Source organism: Salminus brasiliensis, chromosome 7, assembly GCF_030463535.1.
Source record: "Salminus brasiliensis chromosome 7, fSalBra1.hap2, whole genome shotgun sequence".
In the NCBI taxonomy this organism is placed as follows: Eukaryota; Metazoa; Chordata; class Actinopteri; order Characiformes; family Bryconidae; genus Salminus; species Salminus brasiliensis.
In genome coordinates, this window is record NC_132884.1 from 34,286,567 (window position 1) to 34,314,533 (window position 27,967).

At 39.5% G+C, this 27,967-nt stretch overlaps 1 protein-coding gene across 1 annotated transcript; it reads right to left on the reverse strand.

Moving 5' to 3' along the window:
- Positions 1–347: 347 nt before the first annotated feature.
- Positions 348–15,722, reverse strand: oxtrb (oxytocin receptor b). The gene is made up of 3 exons (XM_072683147.1): positions 15,645–15,722; positions 13,583–14,688; positions 348–1,487 (listed from the first exon to the last, which is right to left on the reverse strand). The coding sequence occupies exons 2-3, from the start codon at positions 14,481–14,483 to the stop codon at positions 1,261–1,263; spliced, it is 1,128 nt and encodes a 375-aa protein (XP_072539248.1). The 5' UTR covers positions 14,484–14,688; positions 15,645–15,722; the 3' UTR covers positions 348–1,260.
- Positions 15,723–27,967: the final 12,245 nt, after the last annotated feature.

A 27,967-nucleotide genomic window follows, 5' to 3' on the forward strand; every position in this document is an offset into this window, starting at 1 on the left:
TGGAGAGAAAAAAACTATTTTTTTTAAATATCCAAAGATATGTGTGGAAGTAGCCTTAGTCTGGATATGTATGTAAAGCATTATGTGTGGTTCCTTATTTGAAATATTGAATTATGTAACATGACTTAGACACCACATGGATAGCTAGCATATGTGTGCATACGTCTAACAATGCAGGTCCTACACTGTAAAAAGTGGAAGACATTTAAAGTGTAAATGGATGCAAAATATTTCTTTTGTTCATCTTATGTTTTTATCTGAACCTGATTTGATTCATTCAGTGTATTTATTGAAGTACAATCACATATCACTTTGATCATATATACAGTATATATACAATACAATACAATAATAAGCAAATAAAGATACAAAATGTGCTCTGAATGAGCTTACACACTTACACAGGAAAACAACAGTGCATCACGTAAGAATAAAAGCTTTGTGTCTCATTTATACAGTGATAAAAACATGGTGGAACAGGCTGGTCTATGTACAGTTACTGTGTACAGCGTGAACATGTATGGAAGCAGACTCTGCTAGGAACGGATTTAAACCTGTAAAAACATTCAACCAATTGATTTTCATTCCACCAGTGGATTGACCACTAGGAGGTCTGCAATAAAAGGGTACATGGCTTGTTGCCACATAGATTTTTTTAGGTTGACCGGACGAAGTCATTTTTACAGATGAAGCATGAGAGAATGTTTCAGGAAGAAAAAAATACATTGTGGTAACTCCACCCACATCACCATGTGTCCAGTCCAACCTCCAATCAGTCCAAAATTGACACAGATTTACACTTTAAATTACAAATACTTATATGTTACAAATGCATTGTGGATTAATGTTTGCAGACAGAATGCAGCAACTGTATTGGTGTAGGTCAGAAAGTTTCCAGTTCTTTTCTTTGTAAATGGAAACACCTGGAAATTGTTGCCCTTGGTAATAAATGGGGTCTCACAGATGTGGTAGATGCAGAAAACTGCTGAAATATGCCATTAAGCTAAAGTATTACACTTCCTGATACTGCTTGCCTCAGTTATACACTCTTCGGTTCAGCCCATATAAATATTACTACCTATTGTCACAGTCAGAAAAGTCCATGCTTGACCTGTACAAATTCGTACAGATCTCCAGTAGGCTATATCCATTTCTCTGTACTTGTCTTCAGTCTGAAGGCTTAGTTAGCAGAGTGTTCATGGCACAGAGCCTTCGTGTCTCTCTTCCATCATCCCTGCAGTGTACACCTTGTGTGGTGCGTCATGTAGTGGTGGTCTGGGTCAAGCTCCTCTGGCTGCAGGTGCTCTTCATCACAATAGCACCCGATTGGCTCTTTGGACTCTGCTGCTCCCCACAGCCGCAGTGTAATGCCATCATGCAGCTCTGCATCAAGTCACGGAACAGGTGACCAGCGAAAAACATGTAGATCCAGGGGTTACAGCAGCTGTTCAGGCTAGCCAGCAGCATGGCAATGATGAACGCCATTGCTAAAAAGACAAGATAATGAAAAAGGTTCAGTTTAATAGACATTACTATGCAGTGACCATGTAATAAGCCTCATTACTGACACAATAACTATTACTCTATATTCATGATGTCTTCTTTCATGTGTCTGTCACTGATGTATGAAATGAATAAATAATGAACTATTAGATTATTCCTGCAGATGTTCACAAGACACTTCATGTATTTGAGTCAGGTATATTGTGAGTGCATGTGCGAGTCAACCCAGTTGGCACACAACGTCAATTTGACGTCTTTTATGGTTTGATTCTAGTTGTGATGTCACACAACAGATTTTGTGACCTCAATATAACATTGAAATTTTACGTGAACTTACAGGCATTGAAATAATTTTATTGCATTGAATTTGGGTTGCAACAAAAAATTGTGCCAAAAATGGTGTGGAGGATATATTTTTCATTAATATATTTCAGTCAGCAAATTCCTGCATTTTGGTTCTATATTATAGCATTGTTCTCTACTTTGCAGTCAGACACTATTGTGCCGTTCGCATTTTAAAAATTCCCAAATCCCAAATTTTAAACCAAAATAATTTGTATAATAAACTATTTGGTAAAAGGAGTTAAAGATCTGCGAATCAGCACAACACTTTAATGAGATATAGCTCTTCAAATAAAATTCTGAGGTAAACCATTAATTTTACTCCAAAATCATTTGTGCCCCAAGTACTTCGCTTTGTTTTTCCAGACCAGAACATGTGTAATCAAAAATATCCAATATATAATCATTATTTTATCTAACTTTGAGTGCTTGTGCTGCTTTTCCAGAACATCTTTAAAATGATTAATATTAGCTGATTGCCACTGAATATGTATCTTAAATATTACTTTTTTATATTATACAATATTATACAACACACAGATTAGTCATTTATAACTGTTGTCAGGCTAAAACATTACAATTTGGTTTAAAAATAGTCAAGAACAATTCATGCGTTTAACATTAAGATTAAAGAAAATCTATATTATCATGCCTATTAAGTGGAAATATGAATACCTAAATATGATGTCATAACGACCTGAAACAACCATGGTGAACAACCTCTGTGAGGGTGTCGCAAGGACGCCTAAAAAAGAGACGTCTAAAGACATCTATAAACATCCAAATAGAATCACATTTCTCCCATACTATTTAAATCAGTTGAACATAAGCCTTAAAGGAATGTGATCTTTAACCTACACCGTCTTCAAGCTCAAAGCTTCAGCTAAATTTGCTACTGCACCAGCTAGCTTACTTGCTTCCCAAGCTACATGCCAGCCCACTGTTCTAAATTGTTTAGCCTTTTTATGAACATGTACAGCGAGTAGCGCCGAAGCTCTGTCCTTCAGAAGGTTTCTTTCTTTAAAGGCCCATTCTTTAAAGCCATATCAAACTTTCCTGTGAGCTGTGGGAGCATGGCATTGCAGTAATAACTGACTGTCAAAACTGACAGGCAAAGTCAAACATATTATGAAAAGAAAGGATTTATTAATTTATCACATTAAGGTTGGCAGTTTAGGGTAATTCGTTCGAGTCGAGTCTTGTGTCAGTTATAAAAGGGCTGAATCTTCTTTACCCTGAGCTTGACTGGAACAAGATTACAGAGTTATAAATTATGAAAGGCTACCCAATTATTACTGTCAGACTGAAATTGTAGACACTGCAGATTCTTAAATTTCATGGCTTCTGTTGACTATCACTTAACCTTTGTGTAGTCCTAACATTCTGTATACTCCCCTTGTCCTAAGGATCAGAAATGACCTGAAGACAATCTTAATTGTTGTACCCTGGTTGTTGTACAGCTTTCATGGAACTATGAAGAAAGACAAAGTTCCACTTTTCCTTATGTTGGGGTCCTTCCAAGAAATGTAATTCAATTTCAGGCAATCAGATCATTTTTTTGGGGGGGGGGGGATCTCTGCTGTTAAACCAAGTGTCAGGCCTTAAGACCGCACAGGGTTTACAGGACCTCCCCAAAATTAATCTAATCCAGCTTGAATGGGGAGGCCAGGAGGCCTGTGCAGTTTGGTGGTTTTTCTGCTTTTCTGCACTTTCCAAGCAGGGGAATCACCAAATCACGTTGGACTTGCAGGACCTTGATGATCCCGCTTAACAGTCTTTCAGGTTTGAGTCACACTTTAGAACAGTGTGCTAAAAGCCAAACAGTTGACCTTTTCTACCACTCTATATCTGTCTCTTGACAATCCTGACCATGTTTCAGTCTTTCATATCTAAAATCTGCTAAAAGCTCTCTCTCCCTCTCCACATACACACACACACACTTTTTCAAGGATGAATGCCATTTCCATGGCCCTGTAGTCCATCATGGCCCTGCCTTCAGATCTCTATCTGTTGGTACATGTACAGAGGAGGAAACATCTGCAGGCTAAACACACAGCATTAAAGAAAACCAGACATCCAAGTCAATCCTGTTGCACTGAGCATGCATGACTCAGTGAACAGGTTTCTTGGATGTTCACCTCACATCTGACATCAGTATCCACAAAAAAAGTAGACAAGCTGAGAACAATGGTAGTACGCATCAACACTGAATGCAGTGTGTTCATGCAAATTACCACCATTACCATTATATGTCAATAAAACTGCCCTTGAGGAATCTACAGATCAAAGTATCCCAGTAGATAGTAACATATTCAGAGTAGAGAGCTCAACCAGACAGGATACTACAAATCTAATGAAGAAGCTCTACGCATACGGGTCCAAAAAGGATAAAAAGGATGAAATGGCACTCTTCCAGAAATCAAAGAACCGTTGAATTTCCTACAAAACAAAATATGGCTTCCCTGAAGTTCAGACCCAAATAGGTCAAAGACTGCATTCTGTACAGAAATATACACTACTGCTCAAACATTAGTCCAGCTGGTTGCCGATAAATGTGTAAAATGATTTTAATATGCGTAATGTGCCTTTAGATAATTAGCAGTGAGCTAAGAATCTGCACAAAGACAGATGAACAGAGATGGTTCTCCAATGAAAGAAGAATAATTATAAAAAAAATCCTGAAATTCCTGGTGTTTCCAAAGTGCGAGGGGGATAATTTAATAAAAAAAATGTATCTAAATTGATAACTGTTATCATTTTGTCCTAAAATGCTTTACATAAACAAAAGTATTGGGACACCTCCTCATCCACTGTTTCTTCCGGAATAAAAAGGATTATAAATATCCTGCTTTTGTTGGAGTAAATTTCTCTTCTGTTCAGGGAAGGCTTTCTACCTCTATAGATTTTAGAGCATTGCTGTGACTGTGACTATTCAGAGAGTTAATGAGGTCATGATTTTGGATGATCACCACCCCACCTCGCCCTCAACTCCCGAACTCATTCCAGAAAACACAGTTCCACTGCTCCACAGCTCAATGCTGGGGGGCTTTATACCCCTCTAGGGTTGTATTTATCTGCTCCAGAGAGTCCTGTTCTACTGGCAATACTCCTTTACAAGGACTAGATAAGCTGTGTGTGCATTTGAACATCTGTGGCAGCATTAGGTACACCTTAAAGGAGCTGAATGCATTCATTTGAAGGGGTGTCCACAAATATCTGGACATATAGTGTATTTAAATCTCAAGAAATTAGATTAGAAACTGGTAATGTACAAAGTTGCTCACATTTTTGGAATTAGTTATATTAATAATATAATTTCATCAGATTTAAATACACTATGATCGGAAACGACCAAAAACACAAATGAACATTCGGATTGCAGCCTTAGGAATAAAACTGAAAGACAGTGAGAACAAACTGTAGTTTAAAGGGCATGCTGATGTCCCTGCTGTGTCCAGACCCTTTCTTTTCTCAATCTGAGAGAAAAATGTTGGGATGTCATTTCATGAGAACATCCAACAAATAAATCAAACAGTGTGACGTGGGTTTGGGTCAGAGGACAGTTTGGCAGTGCCCATAACACATACACACACACACACACACACACACACACACACACACACACGCATGCATGCACGCTCGCACAATGTCCAACACACTGCTAGTGTTCCTTTCCACCTCCCCAGGGCTCATACTATACCGCTCCACACAACCCCATCCCAAACACAGTCAAGAATGATGACATCTGGAACCTTTTGAAACTCACGGAGCCGGAATCCCTTTAGGAAATCATATTTTTCCTTTTTCCCTTTTTTAGATAAAATCCAGATACAGTTGTCCTTTGCCATTTAGCGCAATCAAAACAATTTTGCAAGAGAAAAAAAAGTGAAACCGAACACTGGGGATATGGGGGAGCAGATGTGGCAATGGTCACGTAACTGGAAGACCAGTGAGGAAATGCATTCTGATAACAATATGCTTGTCCTTTATCAGCTATCCAGAGGCACTACCATGTGTTTCCTCTGCCACGGCTCAAAAATCCATATCATTGTTTCTCAGTTGTATTTGCCTCGATGCGAATCATTCAATTTGAGCAAAAGATTAGCCTAATTCTATTGATATAGATATTGTCATAAACCAATCTACTATTTGCATTTTTGGTAGTCAAGAACTTTTTAGAAAACAAATAATCCATAACTAATATACTAAAAGATATTTTACCATTCTCTGACATATTAACCTGTTAGTTGTATTTTTAAATATTTAAAATTTTAAGATAAAAAAACTCACCTCTCAAAAAGTCAAATACACAGTTAGATTTAGTTAGATTTACTCTATTTTGAGTAAAAATATAAAAATAAAAACATTATCTGTACACTCTTAACTCTTAACCCTTTCGCCAGTGAATACAGGCTGTCTGTTATGGCCTGCACAGAGTGAGTTCTTCTGACACAAGCACAAAGAGGAGTCCTAGAATTTGACCATTACTCAACATACATCATCTACAGAACGATGTGGAGAATTAACAGGCAAAAACAGTGCTTAATCAGATTAAGAAGCCTGTGGTATTTTAGTATTACACTGATATAAAATGTTTTCAAATATAATTTTAAAGAAACGAACAACGCCCATGAAGCTGCAATTTCGCCATAGAACTGAGCCACAGTTACATTCTAGATTCAAGATTCAGAAAGCGTTGTTTGCTGGCGGAAGCAGGTTAGATGAACCGTACCCACCAAGGACCAGCCAAAACCAACCCCCCTGGTGGGACCATACTGGCTAAAATGGTTCTATGAGCAATGTCATAGAAGAACCACTTTTGGTTCTTGGTACCTTGGTTTAAAGAACCTATAGGTGCTATAACAATTAAGGGGTTAATCAAGCTTTATTTTAACAGGCCCCTACAGTTGCTAAAGGGGGCAGCCTTCACCTAAATGTTACTGAAGTGGGATTGGGACTGGAAGGTTGCTGGTTGGATCCCCTGGACCAGCAGGAAACTAGGTGTGTGTACAGTGTACATTTCCACAGTGGCTAACTTCCATTGTGCTGCTATGCAATGACTATACAGTGTGATCTTAATATTGTTATATAGTTAAACTATCTGAAACTTGATGGTCAATGATTTTAAAGTGACAGCTAAGTTTAGGTTTAGGGTAGGCGATATGGTAAAAATTATGAATGCACCGATACTGATACTGCATCAGTACCGGCACCGAAACTGCCACTGACACACAGTATTGTATCGGCAATGGAGAGCACAGATACCATGAATCTTACTGGCTACTTACTTTCTATTTTTTACATAGAACATTTTTGTTTCCATACTTAGTTATAAAATCAAACGTTTAAACAACCAGAATCCAATCCTAAGTAGTTATTACTATTAAACAGACATTTATAGCATTTTAGCAGATTGTTTAGAAAACACACACAAGTTTACTACATTTTTACACAGAGATGTGTACCTGAATGTGAAACTGATGCAGAAGCACTTTCTGTTTCTAAACTGTCATTTATTTACTGCTCTGAAAGGAGCAGTGAAAAAGCTGTTTGGTCGAGATTAGCATAAGTATGCTTCCCTATTTGCTGGTGTTTCTGCATTGTGGATCTAACTTTCATTTCTTCATAGCTCTGAAACCTTTCAAATGTGCAGTTACTCAACCAAATACTGTTCATTCAAGCTTATTATATCTTCTTTGGAATTAAAAAGTACAACCTATAAAAAGTTGAATACTATAAATATCAGGATTTATATCCATTTATCGAGTTTTTGCATCAGAGTTGGTATTGGTACTCGGTTGCAGCAGATACTTGAAAATTGGGTATCAGTATAGGTATCAGTATTGGTATCAGAAAGGAAAAAGTGGTATTGGTGCATCCCTAGTAAATATACTATATCAAGATATTTAAAGACAATTTTACAATATACAATATTTGTCATGATAGACGTGATCATAGACAAAATGCATCAGTATTGACAGATTTTGAAAAACTCCCATCCAGATACTCTCCCATAGTTAGTACAGTGATATCTATTCAAAATTTTTTGCACTTCGTCCAGATAAACCAGACTAATTACAAGGTTTGTAATACAGTGTGCAGTTGTTCAGTGTTCTTTATGCACTGACCATGTCCTTGATATATATTGTGCATCACGATGCGATAAAATATTGTCATATTGCCCACCTCTAGTTTAGGGTTCGATTTAACAGTATTATCTATTACATTAAATGTAGACATTTGCATTTAACTAATAGCTGATCACATGCAGTGCATTTACAACAGTTTCTTTCGAACATGAATACAGTCATATTGTTTACAAAAATGGTTCTTTAATGAACCATCCATTGCAAGGGAACCAAATCTAGTCTTAAAATAAGAGCCCTTAAGTTATATTTCATTTTAAATGTGTACTCCCACTGAATGTATGATTTTTAACAGCCACCCCATAACAACATTTGCATTTTCTATAACTCTAAAAGGACTGAGCTATTTGTGTATGTAGGAAAACTCAGTGATGGAATGTTATTAGCCTTTGGCACAAGTGAAATGTGCACTGCATTCAAGGTGTTCAACAGTCCATAAAAACATCCATGAAACAAATAAAACACCTGCATAATAATTAGACTCTGCTCTAACAATACACTCCCATTTCCTCTCTATTGCTTGCTTTACTCTGTATTCTCAGAAATTAAGTGGAATGGAGGTCAGAATGGCCTCTAAAGCATAAGGACTCGCTCGTTTGGGCCCAGCAGACTGTATAATCACACAGAATCTCCTGACAAATGGCGTCATGCTATTACAGGGAAATGACAATCTACAAGATGTTGCCAGGATGAAGATGAAGCCCTTTGATCTCATGCTACATTTACTGCAGCAAGCTCTCCAGAGGGCCCAGAGGGTGCTTTGAACTCTGATACTGAGGCCTTCCCACTTCCACTGCATTCTCTCTTTATCTCCAGCTTCATTAAAGGTTTATTTTAGGGTTTAGGTAGCAACGACCTAAAGCAGCCTAAACGCTAGCCCAGCTGGCTTTAAAGCAACTGCCAGGAACTACCCAAATTGCCCTAGGCCAAGCTCTGAGATTACAAAGACTACAAAGAGAATTCATAGTAAACATATGATATGTCTTAGTGGGTGAGCTGTTGTTATACCTAGTTTTTGTTTCGTACTGAAAACTGACCAGGGCTGGCTTTCCCAGCAGCATCTTAGTAAGTGATTGTTCTTAAATGGTAGAGCGAGCTTTAGATAAGATAAGATTATCTGAACTGAGCTATGATGAATTTAGAATTTTTAATATATATATATATATATATATATATGACAAACAAGTATTGCAACACCTGCTCACTCATTATTTCTTCCAAAATCAAGGCTATTAAAAATACTGTTTCCTGTTTCCTAAATATCCTGTTTTTATTGGGGTAACTGTTTCCACTGGCCAGAGAAGAAGGCTTTCTACTAGATTTTGGAGGAGCATTGCTGAGAAGACCTGATTGAATTCAAAGACAAGAGAGTTAGTGAGGTCAATGATGTTGACCCCACAACACCACCTAATCCACAACTCCCCTGGAGCACCAGCATTGTAAAAAAAAAGTGGCTCTGGGTCAAGCCATACAACACTATCCCAGCCACTCAGCAACAGGGGGCATTTGTGTTTGTAGCCAGGACAAGGGAAGGGTGGTGGGGGTCAGGGGAGACTATGTCTGGTTTGTTATAGACAATCACAATTTATTTGCTTAGCAGCAGCAATTGTAGCAATATTTTGCTAACTCTAACCTAGCTGAAGCTAATTAAAAGGTAAAGGTGCACGTATTTGTGTCCTTTATATGTGTGTGATAGAAAGTTTACTTCAGCTGTCTCTGGCTGTCACATATGTCTGGCTGACATATAAGAAACATCTACTTTGTCCTCACTGTCCCCTTTGTGTACTACACCTACTGTATAGGTCCACTATATACAGCAGGTGTACAATTACACACTGTAACCCATCTGTTGTCATACACAATTTATCCTCAGTCAGCTTCTGACTACAGGTCCACTGCTGAAATGCTTTGGTTGGACTCTTAGTAGATGTGTAGAATAAACGACACAATAATTCTGTGTCAGGAGCTTTCTAACACATTCTGTGTCAATATACCTCCAAAATATCTGATATTCCTTATTTCTACCGTAAAAAACACATGCTCTTTTTAATAGTTACACTGCAGGCCAATACATTTGTGTGTTCTTTCAGCCCAAAACAGTTGGTTCCTAGAAATGAATGACACATTTGTCACATTTTTCAACAATTTTTTTTTTTAGAGTGTGGTGGAGCATTCTCAGCACAGCAGTGGCAAGAATGGCTGTGTGTATGGTGTGTCACTGGGGTTTTCACTCACACCAGATCCCCTGATTGAGAGTGGTCCAACATCCAAAAATATTCAGCCTAAAGCGCCTCTGTGGTCAAAAAACAGGAAGGCTTGAGAATGACTAACACAAATGGTATGACAGATGAGAGACAGTCTACACAGCCTTTATACATCACCAAGCTGCACCTCAAGCTCTGGGATTCAATACCTCAAGTAATCATTTCTTTGTCCACATTTCTTCAACCACACTGTGCCATACATGCAGTGCAATCAATACATTACATAAATGTGGCTGTCTGATATGCCACTGACCAAACAAGGATTACATAGATCATAGAGAACCACTCATATGTAAATGGGAGATAAGCAGGGTCAGGGCTGTCTGTGTAGTGTTGATGGAAGCTAACTGATGACCTTTCTGTGAGTCATATGGACGTGTAATGGTGTCAGTATCTATATGAGGCAACTTATTGCCTTAAGGTTATATATATAAAGGTATAAAGGTTTAACGGGCCCAGTCTGATCCTCCTAGATAGTCAAGCCACTGGTGCGCTTTTACAAATAGCCACAAATGTGAGTGATGCCATGGATGAACTATTTTTGGGTTCCTTAGAGAACCATTTCTGTAACTGAGATGAGAGTTTGTAAGCAAGTGTGAAAAAAACATAAAGGGACCTGGAGAGAGTTTGTGGTTTTGCTTTATGTCTAAACCCTAAACATAAATGCTGGATTTAAACAATCTAGGTTCTTTGGGAACCCAGAGCTGGCCAATGTTGGACAGAACACAATCTGGGTTATTTAAACTGGCTGACCGGCGATAAACTGGTTAGTAATAACCAGGATTGTTACATTGATGATATATGGATTTCTTAATTTATTATTATTAGTGTGGTGTAGTGTAGTAGTAGTGGTAGTAGTAGTAGTGGTAGTAGTGGTAGTAGTGGTTTTAGTGGTAGTAGTAGTAGTAGTAGTATTAGCAGTAGTAGTGGTAGTAGTGGTAGTAGTAGTAGTAGTGGTAGTAGTGCTAGTATTAGCAGTAGTAGTGGTAGTAGTGGTTTTAGTGGTAGTAGTGGTAGTAGTAGTAGTAGTAGTAGTATTAGTAGTAGTAGTGGTAGTAGTGGTAGTAGTAGTAGTAGTGGTAGTAGTGGTTTTAGTGGTAGTAGTAGTAGTAGTAGTAGTAGTAGTAGTATTAGCAGTAGTAGTGGTAGTAGTGGTAGTAGTAGTAGTAGTGGTATTAGTAGTAGTAGTGGTAGTAGTAGTAGTAGTAGTAGTAGTAGTAGTAGCAGTAGTAGTGGTAGTAGTGGTAGTAGTAGTAGTAGTGGTAGTAATGCTAGTATTAGCAGTAGTAGTGGTAGTAGTAGTAGTAGTAGTATTAGTAGTAGTAGTGGTAGTAGTGGTAGTAGTAGTAGTAGTGGTAGTAGTGGTAGTAGTGGTTTTAGTGGTAGTAGTAGTAGTAGTAGTAGTAGTGGTAGTAGTGGTAGTAGTAGTAGTAGTGGTAGTAGTGCTAGTATTAGCAGTAGTAGTGGTAGTAGTGGTAGTAGTAGTAGTAGTGGTAGTAGTGCTAGTATTAGCAGTAGTAGTGGTAGTAGTGGTAGTAGTAGTAGTAGTGGTAGTAGTGCTAGTATTAGCAGTAGTAGTGGTAGTAGTAGTAGTATTAGTAGTAGTAGTGGTAGTAGTGGTAGTAGTGGTTTTAGTGGTAGTAGTAGTAGTAGTAGTAGTAGTATTAGCAGTAGTAGTGGTAGTAGTAGTAGTAGTGGTAGTAGTGCTAGTATTAGCAGTAGTAGTGGTAGTAGTGGTAGTAGTGGTTTTAGTGGTAGTAGTGGTAGTAGTAGTAGTAGTAGTAGTGGTAGTATTAGCAGTAGTAGTGGTAGTAGTAGTAGTAGTAGTGGTAGTAGTGGTAGTATTAGCAGTAGTAGTGATAGTAGTGGTAGTATTAGCAGTAGTAGTGGTAGTATTAGCAGTAGTAGTGGTAGTAGTAGTAGTAGTAGTGGTAGTAGTGGTAGTAGTAGTGGTAGTATTAGTAGTAGTAGTGGTAGTATTAGCAGTAGTAGTGGTAGTAGTAGTAGTAGTGGTAGTAGTAGTGGTAGTATTAGTAGTAGTAGTGGTAGTATTAGCAGTAGTAGTGGTAGTAGTGGTAGTAGCAGTAGTAGTAGTAGTAGTGGTAGTAGTAGTGGTAGTATTAGCAATAGTAGTGGTAGTATTAGTAGTAGTAGTGGTAGTAGTGGTAGTATTAGTATTAGTAGTGGTAGTATTAGTGGTAGTAGTGGTAGTATTAGTATTAGTAGTGGTAGTAGTAGTGGTAGTATTAGCAGTAGTAGTGGTAGTAGTGGTAGTATTAGTAGTAGTAGTGGTAGTATTAGTAGTAGTAGTGGTAGTAGTGGTAGTATTAGTAGTAGTAGTGGTAGTATTAGTAGTAGTAGTGGTAGTAGTGGTAGTATTAGTAGTAGTAGTGGTAGTATTGGCAGTAGTAGTGGTAGTATTAGTAGTAGTAGTGGTAGTAGTAGAGGTATTTGGGAAACACTGTTATTAACACTGAATTCTTTCACCAACTCTGGAATGTTTAGTCGGATCAGGAATGACAGCCTGTACACAGCTCCTTAGTTTCAGGAAACGTTTCTACACACAAACAACCAACTAGCAACATACCATAGGAAACAGTAACAGCCCCCACTGCATACAGCTGAAATACCAGAGTATCTTCTGGAAAACTAAACAACCGGTTCTACTCAGAAAACAATAACCCAGCATTTTCAGACTGTATGTGTTGCAAGATGGACTGGAGCACAATTTCGGTTAATAAAAACCTAAACATTAAACTTAATAAAAGGGGCTACACAGGGTCTCTGAGCGATGCAATAGAGGATGCATTGTTTATAAAATAGATGTGAGAATGAAGAACCTTTAAATGTACAAATAACCTTTAAATTGACTTTCAAAAATAGTTCTTCAATGGCTCCACCCAAAGAACCCTGTGTAGAACGTTATTTTTGATCTTTAAAGGGGTTCTGGATGCTCACACACCTTTTTTGCAAAAATGGCTCTTGATGGTTCTTTGTTGGCACTACTCTAAGAACCCTTTGATGCACCTTTATTTTTAAAGAGTGAACGTGGAGCTTCTTTCATCTTTAAAAAGTATCTGCAATAAATGGTTCTTTATGGAACCAACATGATTCTTTAATGGCACTACTCCAAGAACCCTTTGCAGCACCTTTATGTTTAAGAGTGAAAGAATGTTTACAGAAGTGGTTCCCATTCCTCAGACACTCCCAAACTGTCCCCAGTTTCCCCAACCCCATCCTGTCTCAGTGTTTCTGAGGAACCAGGTGAAATACTGCCCCAGCTGAAATCACGAGCTCCTAATGTGAGCCATATTTGCCATATTTTACCCTCTCTGGGCGCCATGGGGTCCCACGCTGCCCACATCTGGACGAAGAAGAAGGGCGTCCAGCACACAATGTAGGCCACCACAATCACCAGCGTCATCTTCACCGTCCTCATCTTGGCCTCCGAGATGAGGCGCACGCTGCTGACACGCGCGAGCGCTCCAGCCCCGGCTCCCGCCGCGACCTCGGTGCCATTGGGCGTGCACCTGCTCCGCCCGGTCTTCAGCCGGAAATTCTGCCACACCTTCCAGCTGATGAGGCCGTAGCACACGCTGAGGACGGTCACGGGGATGACGTAGACGGCCAGGCTGATCCACGTGACGTAGGCCTTGGCGCCCCACGGCTGCACGAAGTCGCCCCAGCAGTCGTACACGCCGTCGCCCACCTCCTTCAGCTTGAAGATGCAGGCCTGCGGCGCGCTCAGCACGAGGCTCAGCGCCCACGAGGCCAGCACGTAGGTGCGCTCGGCGCGGTGGCGGCGGAGCGCGCGCAGCGGGCGCCACACGGCCATGCAGCGGTCCACGGACATCAGCACGAGCACGTAGGTGGAGGCGAACATGCCCACCACCTGCAGGTACTTGACGAGGCGGCAGAGCGCGTCCGGCCCGTAGAAGCGGAAGGTGATGTCCCAGATGAGCTGCGGCAGCACCTGGAACACGGCCACCACCAGGTCCGCGATGCTCAGGTGCTTCATGAAGAAGTGCATGCGCGACGCGCCGCGTTTGCGCGCGCCCGCCACCGCCACGGCGGCCAGCACGCAAGCGTTGCCCACCACCGCCAGCAGCAGGACGAGCACGAGCACGGCCACCTCCACCTTGGCCACCTCTTCATCGCGCTTCAGGGGGTTGGGCGCGCTGCTGGCGTTGCGCGACGCGTTCAGCGCCCAAGATACCGGGCTCTCCATGGAAGCGCGTAACGGTAAGAGGTGCGTAAAGGCGCACTGCGGTCCGGGTGGTCAGCCGGTCATTGGAGGCGCTGGAGCGCAGGAGGGTGACGGATGAGGGACTCTTTCTTTCTGGAGCGCATTTTTATTTGGGTGGTTTTACGGCTGAAGATCGATGGATGATGGATGGCGCACTCTCACAGGCTGCAAATCAGCGCGCGCAGTCCTGCAGTTAAAAAAAGAATGAGAGGCAGGTTGGGCTGGGGGTTTAGCGCATCTGGCAGTATGGAACAGATAGATATGAATACATATGTCGCATGGTATAAATAGCCGTTACTCTACATGCCCCAATGAACACCCCTTGCTGACACCGATGTTCAAATGCACACACAGCTTTTCTAATCCCTGTAGAAAGAACCTCCAATAGAATAAGTCTCTTTTGGGACATATGGGCACCATGTCTAATGCCAGGCGTCGGCTATAGGGGCATAAAGCCCTCCAGCAGTGAGCTGCGGAGCAGTGGAACTGTGTTCCCTGGAATGGTGGCTCTCCATCCAATACTTTTGAGATGAGGGGGTGGATGGTGATCATTCAACATCCTGACCTCACTAACTTTGTTGCTCAATGCAATCAAATCCCAAATCCAAAAATCTAGCAGAAAGCTTTATCCCCTGAAGAAGAGAGACACTTCAACAAAAGCAAGAAAAACTCATGTTAAATAGGTTTCATTTCGGAATAAACAATGAATGAGCAGGTGTCCCAATACTTTTGTCAATGTAGTATATATAAAATGTACCCATGTTCTCTTTAAAATTAGTGAAATTTAATTACCCTGATTAAAGCATCAGCTAAGATTTAAATATAACAATGTTCTCTTTAACCTGATCAGTACCTGAATTCAGCCTACAGCAAACTCACAAGATGATAATTATTAATTATACATATTAATCAAATTATTGCGTCCAGTTTGTTTAGCCAAAACGCATCAGCATGCCTCCTGTATGTGTGTATATCACATTTAATATATATACACATATTTAGTATATATCTATATTATATCTCAAATAAAAATGAGTAAACATACACAGGTGACACTGTAATTATAATTAAATAATAGTAATCAAATATAATAAAAGTATTAATTATATCTATAATGATAAGTTACATTTATATCACACCTACCTAAAGCTGATCCATCCATCCGCTGTAATGGGGACCGTTCTCAGAGCTCCGGGGCTCTACAGCACTTCTCTCTCTCCCTCTCTGAAAGCTTCAAGTGTCCCTCAGCTTTATGTGTGTGTGTGTGTGTGTGTGTGTGTGTGTGTGTGTGTGTGTGTCTTTGGGTGGGTTCATGTTGCGAGGTGCCGCACAAACACATTTCCACCACTAGATGGCAGAACACAGCGCTTGAATGTGTTAAAGGGCTCTGCAGTGAAGCGAGCATCGAGAAGATGTAGCTTATTCAGAGTTCGTAATGAGAATGCTATGAGAATCCCCCCCCCCCAAAAAAATTATATATATATATATATATATATATATATATATATATATATATATATATATATATATATATAAATTGTATTGTATAATTGAAGCATCAGCTGTGTTGCAATATATGAACCAAACTATTGGGACACTTCATTCATTGTTCCTTCCAAAGTCAAGGGTATTAAAAAAGAGTTGATCCTGCTTTTGTGGGAGTAACTGTCTCTACTGTCCAGGGAAGAAGGCTTTCTACTAGATTGAGTTTGAGTGCATTCAGCAACAAGAGCGTAGGTAAGATCAGGATGTTGGATGATCATCATCACACCTCACCCCCAACTCATCCCAGTAGTATTGCCCATATGAAAATAAATATGTGGGGATGCATTTAGTTCTGTGGGCAGTGCCCTGTGACCACTGATGAAGGACTGGAGGATGATGAACACAAACTGTGCAGCAACAGATGAGCTTCTGCCCCTGCCTTTACATCTACAAGGTGGACCAAGTAGTGCACAGTGAGTCAGCACAATGTTTAAGCACTCCAGCAGCACTGCTGTGTCTGATCCAACTACAAAGTGCTGCTGTATGGTAAGTGGAGCTGATAATATGGGCCGAGTTCAAGGGTGGTCATCATTTCCTGATATGTCTGTGTAGCTCTGTGTCTCAAACCTTGGAGAACTGTACTGTACCATCCAGATCCTAGATGTTTAATAGGTTTCATTTCGGAATAAACAATGAATGAGCAGGTGTCCCAATACTTTTGTCAATGTAGTATATATAAAATGTACCCATGTTCTCTTTAAAATTAGTGAAATAATATAACAATGTTCTCTTTAACCTGATCAGTACCATCCAGATCCTACACATTTGCTTTTGTCTGATTAGAAAATGTAAAAGACAATAATTCAGGTTGCCAGCGCATACGCTCCCCATGTTGGACAATCTGAGGTTCATTTACCAAGCTGAACAAAGACACTGTCTTGCATGCAGCCAAATGAACTGGTCCACCCATCCAGAGTTTGCATTGAGGTCTGCTGGGGTGTACACCAATACCTCTAAGCAAAGTTTTGCATGTGAAATGTATTCGCTCTGGCTGTCTGCGAAACAGAACTGCTCATTGCAACAGCCTCCACCAACATGAAAGCATCTTCTGTTTCAATGTTTTGCTGACAAAAACTAGTGTGACTGGGCCTTAGTGCCATCTTTCTCTAAGAATTATATAACAGGGAAGGAAAATGCATTATGATCGCCAGTTATAAGACTACTAGCTTATGTAACTGCATAAACTCTGAATATGTAATCAGCAAAACTGTCAATTTCCCATATTTGCCTTTGGCTCATCTGTAGAGCACCCCCCCCCCCATCCCCCCCAAGTCCACTTCTCTTCTTTCACTTCTGTATCACACCATCCCCTATTATTTTCAACCTCTCGTCCTTCTTTTTCCAGAGTACTCTCCATCTGCACTCTTCCCCTGGCTCTCACCTCCCTCCCACCTCCCCGCTGTTCTTTGCCAGCTTGCTGCTCATGACTTACTGCACCACCAGCTTTATGTGCATTTGCACATGTTTTCTCGGTCAGAGCCAAAGGCCCTCTAGGTGAATATCAATGAGCTGTGCTGGAGGTCGGGTTCCCTGATAAGGGTCTCTGGACGCTACAGAATGATTCATAACCCTGACCTGAATGCTCTATCCTGGCTCCAGGAATTTATGAACAATCCCTGCATATACCACAGGGAATGTCCACTTTGGTCCAGCTGGTTTGGTTTTATAGATTTTGTGCAGCTTAATTGTTGGCTTGGTCTCAGTTGTAGGGGTCTTCAAGTGAACAGAGGATTAGACTTTTCTTCAGAAAATTGACATCAAGTTGCACACCTGAGATTTGGTGAGGATAATTGGCACTAACACTCAAGAGATCTCCTTTCAAGAGAGGAGCACTGGCCATCAACTGGTAATTGATTTTCTAGTATTTGGAGGAATTGACTTACCTATGGTGTACAAGCTGTTTCTCTGTCAGAATTGCATATTTATAGATACATGGGATTCTATAAAGGGTACACAGTTTTTTTGTCATTCAGATTTTTAATAATGGGATCAAACATAAAATGGGAAAGAGGATATTAAACATAATCTCAACCTCTCAACCTCAATTCCTTGAGGATCTTTTGGTGGTTCTTCTGTTAGAAACTGTGGAGGAACCTCTAAAGGTCCTTTGAGGAACCTTCAAGATTTTTTTTTTTTTAATAAAAGGTCCCTTGAAGGTTCCTCAAAGCACTTTAAGAAGTTCCTCCACAGTTGAAGAATCTTAAAATGTTCATCAAGGATATGAATAGACATTGTTATTGGGGTAAAATAAGCAAAATACAAACCATACTGCATTTCAGTCCCCTTTTTCCACCGCTGTAAGGGTGACCATACAGCAGCTTTGACCCAGACATGTTCTCTTATTGGGATTTAAAAATGTTTCTGGGCTTTTGCATTGATTTGACGTTAGCATTTGCTTTTACAGCTTTAACTTTACAGCTTTAAATGTGTCTGTTTAAGTGTTTAAGTCCTGCCTTCTCACCTCCACTATTGGACTACATGTACCTGCATCTACATTAGTGCTTGGGCAAACTGCTTCCAACCACATCCAATTGACCACAGCCTAACAATGCCTAGGAGATCATTATATGCTATCAAGGATATTTGTTAGTTTTGGTAAATGAGTGTATGTGTATGTATTAATGTTTATTAATATAGCTGCATGATACTCTCACACACACACTGCCACAGTCTTACACTGTTGGCCTACTTGAAGTCCCCCAGCCACAACATCCTAACCACCCTAGTAGTTTTCCCAGTGTCTGGGAAAAAAAAATGCTTACCCTATGTTTGTCATATTCAGAATACAGGGCATGCAAAAATCGAACCATTTTTATGCTACAGAGACATGCTCCTACAGTCCAACACATAAAACAGGGAGTGCATATTATATGTACACTGTTTAAAGTATAGGTTCCTTGAGGTTCTTCCGTTTGACACTGTAGAGGAACCCTTTATGCTGCTTTGAGGCACTTTAAAGAAAAGTTTTTAAAAGAAAATGACGACGTGTAGAGTCGTCAGGTCACTGTACTGTTCAAACTTCACAACTCAATCTCTTGTAATCGTGAATGTTTAAGTTGTTGGGGTTTGCACACTACACGACTGTTCAATGACAGCAGGTCACACATTACACAACGGTTCCAAGAAAAATCGCAGACGAGTCGCGAGAAGTGACGGAGGATGATGCTATACCGTGTGTAAGAAAGGTTTTTTTATATATATGTTTTGAACAGCAAAGTGTGAGTGAGTGTATGTGTGTGAGAGAGAGAAAGATAGAGAGAGGGAGGGGGGGGGGAGCATTATAGTGATGGAGAGTAGCAGTGATGCCAATGAGTATGAATTTAGGTACATTAGGTTCAGATGACAGTGATACAACAGTTACCACAAGCAAGAGCATATAGACTTACACATGTACATATACAAGTTTGTCCTTCATGAAATTGTGACACAATGTAAAAAACAACTGTGAGATTCACATAAATTAAAAAAAAAAAAGTAACAGCTAAAAAAAGGGTTTGTATGACAGTGACGATTCTGTTAATTTCTCTAATTACTATACTAATATTATTTGAGCCTGGCTCATGTATTGAATTCCTAAACAGTTATGTTTTTGTTCAACACTCTTAAATTATTGTATTTTAAAATGTATAAAATAACTATATATGTATTTTAAAACATATATACAGTCTCATGCAAATATATTTTATTTAAGGTTAAGTTGAAGCTCAAATCAAACTGCTTGGTGTCTTTTAGATCTCTTGCTTTGATAATGTTCAAAGCCAGTGCTGTAATTTCCATCTCGAAGAAAATCGGAATATTACTTGCAATGAATTAAATACTTACAATATGTGATCAAGAACATGTGGTGCAGCATCATGAGGGGCTGATTCCTTTTGGCAATTAGTGATGTGAGAGGGGGAAAATGATCTTACCCTGCTGATCAGCACCCAAACACTTCAAATCAGAGATGATTGAAGCAATGCATAATTATAGCGTTGCAGTCATTACACTGACAATTCTAACGAAAAGGAGAGATTGAGAGTGTTAGACCCAAAATGACATTACTGGAACGTAATCACAATTACGATGATGACAGTAACTCGAACCAACTGTGTTCTGAACTGCAGGTACTGATTGGATAAATATGTTATTATAATCACAGGCAGAGTCTTGCATTTCTTTAGTTGTGGCCTGAATATGACTTACCTCAGGTCCTGCTTGAAGGACACACACACACATCATAAGGACACATCATAAAGACTTTTTCTTTCTTTACCTTCAAACAGCAAAGAATGCTGCAGTCAGTGTTCTCCTTCAGAAGTGCAGTTACAAAAGCTACAGAGCTTTAGAAGAATAAAGAAGATACTGGAATGTACAATTCTCTCTACTGTAAGACTTTATGAAAGCTTCCTATGTTGGAAAAGCTACAATAATTGGTTTAAAAGCCACGCATAGCACATATGTATTACTTTTAGAAAACTTAAAATCTCCAAAAGAACAACTTTACAGGAGAAGGAATAAACCAATAGAGTAGAAGTGAATGTAAAAAGCTTCTGTTTTATGTCATTTCTGAGCATTAGTCCATTCATAATGTAATTTTGACCGAGTGTAAAGGACAACCGCCAGATTCAAATGATGTCAAAAAGTGAAGCTACACAAAAATGGAGATATAAGGTTTCTATGACAGTGAAAAGTATAAGATATAAGCATTTGAATCAGTAGTATGTTCAATACATCCCTTTGCAATGAATACAAGTCTCTACAGTGAATACTCTTTACAGGAATACAGCACATCTGGTAAACCGCTGTAAAAGTGTAAAAGCCATTCTTTTTCTTGGATAAAAAGCTTGCCTGTGCCACCAGATAATAAACTACAGTGCCATTTTCTGCACTCTCTCCACTTTCCCCTTCTTCACTCTGCTTGGTGCTCCCATTGTCCCTCTGCTGGGCTTTGTATTCAAAAATAGAATACTCATCCACCAAAATGCACAGGCGACAAAGTGGAGTCATTTTGTTTTTGCAGCTCTAGCCCCACTACCGCTGGTACATAAATGCAAAGCCAGGAGGCTCCAGGCTTTAGAAATGAAGAGACGCTACTTACTGCACTCATTTCTGGGCTTTAAAAGAAGCTAAGGGCTCATCAATGACACGTGAGCAAATGCTAATCAGCTGGAAACCTCAGACACCCTGACTATCCCCCTCCCCATTTACACCATTTACACTGATGGAAAACAGATGGACAGATACCTGCCCAACGTGTGAGTGAGTGTATGTGTGAGAGAGTGACAGAGAGAGAGAAAGAGAGAGGGAGAGAGAGAGGGAGAGGGGGTAAAGAGCATTATAGTGATGGAGAGTAGCAGCAATGCCTATGAATTTGAGTATGAATTTAGGTACATTAGGAAGCAGCACAGAATTGAGGTTCAGATGACAGTGATACAACAGTTAGCACAAGCAAGAGCATATAGACTTACACATGTACATATACGAGTTTGTCCTTCATGAAATTGTGACACAATGTAAAGAACAGCTGCCAGATTCACATAAATGTCAAAAAGTGAAAAACAGCAAATCTGGAGAGCAAAAATGTGTTTGTATGACAGTGAAAATATGCATGGTCATATATATTTATATTAGTGGTTTAAATCTATTAAAAAAAGTTTGATCACTTTAATCACAGCACACATTCTGTGAAGTTAAAATGTTAGCTTGCACATCCTTGAATTTGTGGGCAGGAGAACAATTAATGTGGGGTATGACTAATAACCTGGCCAGAAGAAGCTCAGACACAAAAGCTTTAATAGAGAAAATGCTTCAACAACTTTTTAAGAGAGAGAGAGCTGGGGGTAGTTAGTTATGAAATTTAATACATATTTTAGCATAAATAAAGTGTAATCTACACTAAATAAAAACGCTAATACATCACCAGATGAGGGAGAGACCTACGGGAAGATTGTGTGGTCAAACTTAGTAAGATGATTAATTTGCATTTTACAACACAATTAAGTTTGGCAATTAATTGAGTGTGTTGTGGGTATTTGTTCATGTTGACATTCATTTTTAAATATGTATTATATTTATAATCATGTTTATAATCATATAATCAATTTATCTAATTACTACACTATAATTATTTATAAGTATACAACTCCTAAACAGTTAATGCACTATTTTTCTTTGTTTAACCCTCTTAAATTAAAGCATAAAGCCTGTATTTTTGTATCCACTATGGTGGTGTGGTGGTGGTTTGGAGGCAAAATTACACATATACACAGTCTAATGCAAAGGTTTGGGCACCCCTGGTCTAAGTACATATTTTATTAATATTCAGTTGGATGTAAATCAATGAAAATATCCTTAAAAAAAGTTAAATTTTGTGTAGCCATTTTGTGTAGAGTTGTATTTTCTAGATAGAACACACTGGAAAAAATAAAACATCACAAATTTGATGTACCATTCCTTTTGCACTTGCCACCTTTCATATTAGAATGATCACATGGGTGTTCGTTGTGGAGGACATAAACATATTTTCACTTAGAAAATCAACCGTATGTGTAATTTTACTAGTGGTGGTAAAATATTTTGTATAAATGATCAAATTATAACTATAACTACTGAAACAACCTGCTGAAGGTCATTTTTGCCAATTTTCCCCCAAGCCATCAGACTTCTCAACTCCAGAGACTGAACTGATGGTTTCCCTATTCCTATTCCCTATTCCATATTTTGCACTAGTAACCATACTACCTCACTGGACTCAATATTTATTACACACTGCATAATTTGCACACTACCCCTAATTATTTATTATTCTCTGTCTGTATTGTGTTGTATCGTCTGTCTGCACTTGTACTGTGTTGCACTTGTGTTCTGTATGCACTGTGTCTATGTTGCACCATGGTTCTGGAGGAAGGTTGTTTCGTTTCACTGTGTACTCTGTATGTAGTTGAAATGACAATAAAAACCCATTTGACCACTTGACTTGATGCTGGTGGGCTTCCTTGCATGAACTGCTTTTCCACAAATATTCTATCGGGTTGAGGTCTAGATTTTGACTTGGCCATTCCAAAATGTTGAATGTCTCATGCTTTAACAATTACTTTGTATACTCTGTAGAATTTGCTAGTACAATCCAGAATCATAAATAATAAATAATGGCAAGTCATCCTTTGCCTAAGTCAGAAAAGCAGCCTCAAACCTGATACCCCCACCACCCTGCCAGATGAGAAGCCAGATGAAAATTGTACTGCAAAATGTTTGATTCATCTGTTCTCAGAGCATTCTTCCAATAGACTTTTGGCTTATCCATGTGGTCTTGAGATCGGCAGCAGTGCTTGTTTTGAAGAGTACTGCTCCTAGGTATTCTGCCACCCACACTTGTTCAGTGTTTGCCTGTTGGTGGACTAATTAACATTGACATTACTTAGGAGAGACCTGTAATGCACTAGAGAGGCCTGTAGGTCATTAGATGTTACCCTGGGGTTCTTTGTGACTTCCTGGCATATCATTCACCAGGCCCTTAGAGTGATTTTGTTGGACAGCCACTCCTTGTGAGTAACAGTCGAGCTGAATGTCCTTTGTATATCGTCTGGCTCACAGTGCTTAAAGAAAATCAGGGGATATACTAGTGTATACATTATAGTATACATTATGTAGTAGTGTATACAGTATATACTAGTGTATGCATTTACATGTTTTCTAATGCTCTGGAGAAAACAATATTCAACCCATTGCAAATTTGGTTTATTAGCAACATGTACAAACTTTCAGCTGTTTGCTATAAACCAATCCACCCAGAACAATTGAAATAGCTCAACACAACTAATAGAACAATTTCTCCAAATTCGACAGAAAATACCACTTTTAATGACAACTGCAGTCTACAGATTATTCTCCCCCTTCATGGCAAGCGTCTTAAGTACTTATTAGAGACCCTTTTGCTGTTACGACCTGCTGCAAACATGATGCATAGCCAGATACCAGCTTATGGGTTTGCGTGCTGCTACCACCTTCTACAAATCCAACCAAATATTTTATGCAGGATTTAAGTCAGGTGACTATACTGTCCACTCTAGGACTTCTTTTGAAATCAAACATTTGGAAGGTCCAATGATGCCCAGGTTCAACATTTTCAAGATTTCCTGATACTGATCATCCTTCCAATCCATGTTGAAAATCTGTCATTTTATTTTACTGGCAAAAACTAGGTTATTTACATTCTTGGTGGTTTCACTTCTTCCATTTATAAATGATGGCGGCCTATGTTCTCTTTGGGACCTGTAAAGCTGCTGCTGTACCCTTCTCCAGACCTATGCCTTGACACAATCCTGTTTCTGATGTCTGCAGAAAATTCATTTGACCCCATGGCTTGAGTTTTGCTCTGACATTCACTGCCAACTGTGGGGCCTTATATAGGCAGGTGTTGGCAATCCCCAATCATGTCCAATCAATTGAATGTACCACAGGTGGACTCCAACTGAGTTGTAGAAACATTTAAAGCAGCATCAGTAGAAACAAAATACACCTCAGCTCACATTTAGGTGTCATATTAAAGGATGTGCACACTTGTGTGCATGTGATATTTTACATTAGATTTTCAGTCAGTTAGCACAAATGTCTAAAACATGCTTTCACTTTGTCACTGTGGGCTATTTTGCGTAGAATTTTGTGAGAAAAGTGTTGGAGACTTTTATGCACTCTACTCCTCAGAACTTGGTGACTCCTCTCTGTAACCTTACGTGCTCTGCTGCCACTTGGTGTCTGCGTTGCTGTGGTTCCTAAATGCTTCCACTTTTCAATAATACTAGTCCCATATTCCACTTGATCATGAAATATCTAAGAGGTAGGAAATGCAGCAGTGGCATCCTATTACAGTACCATACACTTTTATGCATCTGTGGAAATGGGACTGGATGAAAGGCCTGCATTCAATGATTAATCCAGCTGTTAGTGTTTCTCTAGTATCAACAATATACAGCTACTCTACATATAATTTACAGCCAATACACAGTATACAGAGATAATATAAGAGATGAGGTGTCCCAATACTTTATCCATGTAGTGAATGTGTATTTATATTCAATTCTATTTTAACAAGATGATCAAGGACTGTATTCTGTGTTGTGTATCCGGCTCAAATCATAACACAGCCTGTCCTGCGCTGTTGCTGTGGTTAATTTTTTTATGAGATCTGTCATTTCTGACAAACAACAGTTTGATCAAACAACAATTCAGCTTAATTACAAAACAACCACAGCCTTGATAAAAGTATGATACGTCATGGAAAAATGTAGCCTGTTTATAGTTGTGAGAGACGGCCTGTTCTGAAAGGCTGTGCATGGTAAGTTAGCGTGCTCAGAGTGGATTAGCTGGAATCTAATCAAGCATGTGTGATGAATCTGTGCTTTAAAAGCCAATCTTTACTCTTCATTTGAGATGCAGATGCTGATAAGAAGGACCTGAATAAAAAAAAAAAACATGATCAGGAATATCTTAGGTTGCAGATTCCTAAAGGACATTTCGGGACACTATAGTGAGGTTCTCTTCCTTCTTAGAAAAATTCGTTGTGTCTCCACCTTTAACATTTTCACGAGACAGTAAGTGAGCTAAAGTGTGAAGGTCTGAAACACTTTCATGAATCAAAATATTTTATTTAACATCAGATATGAGAACTTCGTAAGTGCAGGAACACAGGCTACTTAAGAGACTCTGGAAAATGTTATTTAGAAAAAAAAGCTCAGCCTGAAAACCGTGAAAAAGTCGTGCCGACTACTGATTTACAGTCCGTGCTAAAATGTGTGTGTAACGAACCCCAAAATGCATCATCATCATCATCAAGAAATAGTGGCTTACATCTGACTTAAAAAGCAGATGCTGGTATATTTGGTACATTTGGTGAGTTTAGTTCACAAGTCTGGAATGTATTTGGGCAAAAAGGAAGCATATAGGAGATGGTACAGTGAGACCTCATGCTGTAAATGTGTGGGAAATATTTCATCACTGTCATGGAACAGTGTTGCCCCTCCATTTTTGCAGTTTCTCACTTTTTCACATAATTTGGAACAAGCAGTTGTTCTTTACACTGTGTCAAAATGTCATGATGAACGAATCAATAGAAATGCTCCATTATGACGTGGCTGTTAATGAGGGCTTTTGGAGAACATCTGTCCAAGCCAGAAGCTTGTCCACGGGCATAGTTATAGCCATTTAATGGTGTTTTAATGTGTGTGTGTGTGAGAGAGAGAGAGTGAGTGTGAGTGTGTGTGTGTGTGAGAGAGAGAGAGAGAGAGAAAGAGAGAGAGAAAGAGTGTAGCTTTACCACTTACAACTTTCGGCTTTTGGTGGTTTTCAGAGAAGATCTGTCCAAGCCAAAAGCTTGTCCAATGGTGTTTTAATGTGTGTATGCGTGTAGCTTTACTACGTGTACATTGGCTTTTAGTGGTTTCCGAAGAAGATCTGTCCAAGCCAGAAGATTGCCCATGGTCACAGTTACGGCCAATCAATAGTGATGTTATATGTGTGAGAGTTTTGACATGACCAGATTTCCAAACATATAATGCTCAATGGAAAACAACAATACTGTGGTGCTTCAGGCTTGCTCTTGTTTAGCATGGCTGACAGCATAGGCTGCCAAGCTGCATACTGTTCTAAGGAACCTGATTCTACCTGCTGTGAAAGAGATGGTGGGTGTGATGATTGGTGACACAGGGCCAGTAAATAGCTGAATATGTTATCACTGTCAGATAACATAGCTGGATCAACACCGAGCTATGTGGCTCTTATAGAACAGCTGTTTGGAACAGTGAGGTGCTGAGCAAATCAATGGACACTGCAAAGATTGCATTTCTGAGGTATGAACACCATCAAGAACTCCATAAAGACTTACTTTTGTATCGCCGGCCTTTACCCACACATTGAACCATTGGACTCACTTTGTGCTGTGATGAGAGCAGATGGTGCTTGTGTAATGATGGGGCACCAAACTGGAGTCATGTCATGGATGTCCAGACAGTCTTAGATGAGGCAATTAAGGTTGTGAAAGCCATTGTGCTCACATTTGTGTCTGCTACGTGACGGGATTTGCAAAAACAAAATATCTTTTGTGGAATTATGGGGGTTGTTGGGCTGTTTTGTTTGTTTTTTTTTTAATTACACACAGCGCTCAAAAAACATTGTGTTCTGTATTTTGTGCCCCAAATAAATAGAAAGAAAAATACATCCCAGTCCTTCTGACCAGTGACTCATTTAAGAGTTAAAAGGAATGCATGATCTGCTTACATTTTTGTTTCATATTACCTTGCAGTAGAGGGATGTGACAGAAGAAAAACACTGAGGTTTTCAACATTTTCCAGCAATGTTTCTTAATTGAAATGGATCGAAACGGGAAAGAAATAAACTGAACGTCGAGCCAGATTTCTGTTAACAGCAGTCTTCTCTACAGCCCTACACCTTCTCCCCTTTCAGGACATGAATCAGAAACACTCAGAGGTTTGTTGGCTTTAGCGATGGGTCTGCAGAACCTATTAAAGAGCATCTCTGTTGAGTGGATCCTAAAAGTCACAGCTTTCATTAATATGCAGTACAGTCCAGTGGTCTAGAAAATACTGTGTATTTCAGCAGTAAGTGGGATTTTGGCTGTGCGCACACTAAATACCATTAAATGAAGTATAAGTAAACATAAATACGGTAGTCAGAATGTGCTGCTGGTCAGTAAAGTGATGGATGTGCTGGTTAGAAGAAGACTATTAGAAGAACACGACTTGTTGGCTGTTGGGTGCCGACTTCTCTGTGAACGCACTGTATGACTTTGTTCAGTTTCACCAGCAGCTCACCTGTTTTACAGCAATGGTAAGGACTGAGTAATTAAATTCGGGATTGGAATGGGAACTGAAAATGCTGGGCTTCCACAAAGGGATATTTGGAAACGGTTAAGGAAAAAGGAAGAA